This window comes from Crocodylus porosus, unplaced genomic scaffold (genome assembly GCF_001723895.1).
Source record: "Crocodylus porosus isolate Cpor-Errol unplaced genomic scaffold, CroPor_comp1, whole genome shotgun sequence".
Lineage (NCBI taxonomy): Eukaryota > Metazoa > Chordata > Crocodylia > Crocodylidae > Crocodylus > Crocodylus porosus.
This window is the reverse complement of record NW_017728907.1, coordinates 62,160,917-62,166,298: the sequence shown is the minus strand read 5'-3', so window position 1 is coordinate 62,166,298 and position 5,382 is coordinate 62,160,917. Positions and strand designations below refer to the sequence as shown.

The following is a 5,382-nucleotide window of genomic DNA, read 5'->3' as shown; positions in this document are numbered from 1 at the left end:
AGCCTCTTGAGCTTGTCAAAGTCGGCTTTTCTGAAGTCAAGGACTTCTGTGTTGCTGACTGACTTGCCAGCTTTATGGCGGATGGTGAAGGTGATCTCTGTGTGCCTTATTCTCAGACACTCTAATGTCAGGTGACTTATGAAGGAAAATGGCATTACCTTTATCAAGACTGTCACTTCTCTGCTCCCATTTGCATATACTGGATCCACTAGTCTCCACACATCCACAGCTACATCAGCAGGGGCTGCATTCAAAGTACATTAATGGAATACAAGATTTTGCCATCAGTATTTGAATTAACAAAGCACAGATACGGTTTGCTACATGACTTCATTCAGCTTCATAATGACAACTGCCCCCTTGGGGGAGTTCTCAGGACAGTGTATCATAGCAGCTGTGCATTTCTAATAATTAAGTACAACTGAGCAGGGTTAGTGTAATTTCTTAAGACAGCAAGGAAGAAATTACCTGGCACCAGAGACCTGTTGCCATAAAGGTTTGCCACAATGTCAAAGGAAACAACTCTTGTATTTTACTGACTACTCTGCTACTAATTTTATAATCCTTTCATAAGCCAAATCTGTAGATCACTGTCTCTCCTTCACAGGCTGGCAGTTACAATAAGCCTATGCTGTCTAGATTTAGTTGGGACAAGGTCATGAATCAAGACATTTTTTACCAAAGGCTCCTGCTATACAGTGCTCCCTACCACAGGAAACTTTGCCCCAAGCACACTTTAAACTATATAGCTCAGGTACTAGAAACAGTGTCACCATGGCAACACCAAGCTCAGGATGGGCTAACCACCTGAGTATAGACCCACAGCCATAGACAGGGTTTACCACCTGTGCATAGCCTTATGCTGCTGCATCTACACCTATTACTGGTCCCTGAGTTAATAAGTTTGGTCACCTTCGCTCTTGATTTTTATGGGTGTTTGCACATGCCAAGTTTTTTGCCCTTGCTTGCTGCAATGGCATGACTGTTTGCATGCGCAGGTTTTCCAGATGCTTTAAAAGTCTTTCTGGTGCATTAAACTAAAACTCCTTGGATGTAGTTTAGTTTGGCTCACTGCAAATGGAAGCATGGCATCCCTGGATTCATCACATGCAAAACAAAGGCACTCAAAGACATGTAATGAGCTTCTTTGTCCACTAGATGGTGTTAGGACTTTTTTGTAGTTCACCCCTTCGAATTGCTGCTGCTTTTGAATTGCTTCTGGGTTTTTTTTTTTATTATGCCATGTGCAAGCTTACTGCTCCCACAACTGCATGGTAGGGCACGGGGTGGGGAGTCCCAGGCTGGGAAAGGAGCAGCATGGGACCGACCTCCTCTTTTGAGGTGCTGGCTGAGGTGCTGGCTGAGGACCAGGCTTAATTTGTTTAAAAACCTAGTGTTTGCAAACACTGATGTGATACACCAAAATAAGTATAAATTTTATAAACCTATTTAATTTAATGAAGATTAAATCCTGTGATGTGTACAGACACCATATGTTCCCACTTTCCCCCATCTCAATGGCTGTCTTCAAGGCACAACACAAATCCTATCTATAACTGATTGTTGGAGTTGGGTATTTTCACACCTTTTAACTCCCTTCTCTTTCCTTCCCACGTTTGCAAGGAGAATCATTGGGATTTTTTCTGAACTACATTTGTGTGCCTAAAGAGTGGCTTTTCACCAGATAGCTTGAGGTCTGATTTTATGTGTGCCACCTAGAAGGTCTGTGCTAGGCCCTCTGTCAGTGAATTAAATGAAATAAGCATGTGCACAAAGTGGTGGGATGGAGTATAGCTCATCTGGCATTCTAATTTTGGGGGAAGAGGGAGCTTCATATTAATGTCTTTCAATTCTCCTGTATGCCTTTATTCTCTGGAGGAAAGAGTCCCCATAAACTCCAGGTACATACCACAATATTTCACATCTCTTGCTTAGAATGAACCTAGGGTCTATAAAGATCCAGATTTCTTTGAGTTCTTCTTAAGTTGCATCTCTGCTTTAGTTATATCAAGCATCTAATAAAGTTCTTGATGAAAAAAATAAGTCTGTGCCTGTATAATTGGAACAGAGTATCTAAAACCGTGATTCAAACTAAGCAGCCATCAGTAGGTTAGTAGGTGAAATACTGCACTGAAAACGATTCCAAGATATCCATTGATTTCAGCAGTATCAGGCTTTCACCCAGTGTCCAGCACCTCCCAAACTATGGATATTATTTGATAGCTACAAAACTCTTTAAATTAGAGAGTCAATCTACTGTTTGGGGCTGAAATCAGGACAGTTCTGAGAAGAATGAGAAGTCTGTTCTGATAATGGCCAGTAATAAATCTCTTCTATGATGTGAAGATCAATCAACTGGCAACTTCCTGGCCATGGATGTTATAATCTGAATCTGCCAGCAGAGGTCTCCAACAGAGTTCAAGGTTTAGATCAGTTCTTGCTATGATATGCTAAAAGTACTACTCCCTCATCAGTTTGTGGGTTTATATGGGTTGATTATTGAGTGATCTCTTTTTTAAACATAAGAAGAATAGAACACTTAATGTACAGGGTTCATGATTTAGTGAGACTTGGAAAAAAATCCAACTTGGCTGGCTTTATAATAGCTTTGTGAATAACATATCTGCACAACTTTCATGAATTGTGCCTTCTACCTTTCATCTGGAAAGCATTTTGCAAGCACTGACTAGATTAACTGCATGTATAAGATGACTTGCATGTACAAGTGTTTGCAGAATTGTAGATTTCACTTGTGTCTTATCCAGAGGCATGTGTCACTCTGAATAACAGCACAGTTCATAAATGGCTGTTCCATAGTCCAAGAGTTCACAAGAATCTGGGGAAATTGATTGTGAAAAAATATGTGCTATTAATATGCCCAGAAATAGCCCGGTACTTCTAAACATGAGGCAAACTAAGCATATAAATGAACTGTTCCCTTTCTTGAAACTGTGAATTCTCCTGGGGTTTATATTTCTTCTCAGGATCTAAGTACTAATGGTAGGTTTAAAAACTATATCCAGCAGTGAAAGGCCTGCTCTAAAGCTAAGCTTAGTCAGTGGAAAGGCTTCTGTTTGTTGTGCTCTGAATTGGTCTTTAGATGGTGCTGCTGTATCATGCCTAGAAATGCTACTCCCAGGAGGCTAAGATTTAAGGGTAACCCAGTGTATTTGGGCAGGGATGAGGGCCAACTGCTAATGCTCCTCCGTGACTAAAGGGGGGGTCGATCCTGTACTTGCTGATTTTAAAGATGAAACTCCAGATCATACTATAGATTGTAGAACAAAGTGGATTTTAGTGCTACTGTTCTGCATTCTTATCAGTGTGAAGATTTTTGCAGTGACGGGCAGCATTGCATCTTACCAATATGTGAACTGCGACAGAGTGGTTTCAAGGGTTTGTCTGAGCCATGAACATAGTCCTGAAACCATGACTGAAGCTGCCATGCTTGAACTGTTGGATAGGCTGCCTCTATTGACTTTGTGTATGATTGGACACAGTTTGTACAAAGAACATGAATGTCTCAGACAGCATCTCTCGTTTGCATGTACAATTTGAAATGGCACATGTTAAAAAGGAGGCCACACCTCAGCCTGCCTTAAAAGTTGTGCTGCTACTCTCCTGGTTTATGCTCTGAGGTACAAGGGGGGACGAAAGTACAAGACAATGTAAAGAACATTTTCAGCTCCCCTTCAGCACATCCTTCGGCACACAGCCTTCCTACCTAGTGATTACGTGCAGCAGCACCCAGTCCAGCTGCTGCTCTCACTCCTTGCACTATGGCCTCAAGCAACTATAGTCTATTGGCTACGTCTAGGTAAGACTAAGCTGGTTAGCCCCCCTACAAGCCAATGGCAAGCACTAGTCAGAGAATCTGTTTACTGCTCCCTCCTGGGTCAGCAGTGCATTATAGCTGAGGGTGCAATTGATTCTACATGTTTCAGTGGCGAAATGGCTGGAAGCCTTTACCTTTTCTACTGTCTTTAGGAACTGCCCTAAACAAGGGTGTGATCTTACTTCTGAGACTTAAAAATAAATGAGTGCTGTATAACAGTGGGAGGTCAAGAAATACTCCTGCAAGCCTAAGTGTAAACTCACCTGCTTCTGGGGTTAGATAAATAAAGGGCACACTCCATGCACTCCAGTTGCTTCTGGCACGAATTATTCGGCATCTAACTTGAAATTCATACTCCGTATTTGGCTCCAGTGTGTACTCTGTGCATGGCTTGGTCCTTGCATGCATGTCCCATTCTCTGATCTGAAATTGAAAAACAGCCAGAAACTTTTCTAAGTTGCAATAACTAGCCTCATGCATGCAAAAGGCTAGAACATGCCACTAACAATGTTACAGCAACCCCTGCCCAAGTGACTTAGCCCAGAGCAGTGGCAGGAAAGTCTGGCCCTCACGCCGGATCTGACCAGCACTGGACTGCATTTCCCAGCAGCCCCTGCCTGCATGGCTGGGGTCGGTTTCCATGGAGACCCCCGCAGCAGCCATGCTGTGATAGCCGGGGCTGGGGTTTCCATGGAGACCAGGCCCAGCAGTGCAGCAGCAGCACCAGCCTCTTGCCTGCGGAAGGGCTGAAGTGGGAGCTGTGTTGTGGGCGGCAGCAGGGTGGGCTTAGCTGCTGCTGCCTGTGTAGGACAGGCAGCCGCAGCAGTGCTGACCCTGCTGGGAGGGGTGGCTATGGGGGGCTATGGAGAATTTTGGGGTGGGTATAGCCCCCCCCAACCCCTCCCTAGCACCACCCCTGCTGACAGGGCATGCAGCAGGGTAGGGAGCTGCTCTGGAGCCTGGCTGGGATCTCACGGCATGGCCCAGAACCAGGGCACGCAGGCTGCAGATTGGGGCTCTGCCCTGGGTCTAGACCATACTGTCACCGCCGCAAGATCCCAGCCAGGCTCCAGAGCAGCTCTGCATCCTGCCGCATGCCCTGCCAGTGCTGCTGGGGCCAGTTTCCCCAGAAACCCTGGCTTTGCACTATCAGGGTGCAGCTGCTGCTGGGCTCTCCATAGCAACTGGCCCCAGCTATGCAGGCAGGGGCTGCTGGGAAACAGTCCGGCTGCCAGCCAGATCCATCACTTTGCCTACGCCGTCCTAATCTCTAATCTAAATTTCCTCTGCTGAAGCTTGAGGAAAGGCCATCAGAGAAAAGCTCATCACTGTCCTCTCTGTAATTGCCCTTTAGATATTTGGCCAGTTCCACTGTACAGGCTCAGCTCAGCACTCCCAAGAGGCCAGCAGGCGCTCCCTGCCCCTTCTTCCCTCCCCCTGCTCCCTGTGCGAGCGTCTTGACAGCAGAAGCTGTGGCTGCTGTGTCTGGAGCTTGATGAGGGAGGCCCCCCTGCCTCACGAGCCTGGCCTGGCTACCCCTGCTGGGG

The 5,382-nt window shown here is 45.7% G+C and overlaps 1 protein-coding gene across 1 annotated transcript in view; it reads right to left on the bottom strand.

Moving 5' to 3' along the window:
* The window catches only part of IL23R (interleukin 23 receptor), a 45,351-nt gene that overhangs the window by 22,963 nt on the left and 17,006 nt on the right, over positions 1-5,382 (bottom strand). Inside the window, 2 exon segments of the mRNA XM_019530644.1 lie at positions 159-244; positions 4,099-4,258. Coding sequence (XP_019386189.1) covers positions 159-244; positions 4,099-4,258 — 246 coding nt within the window.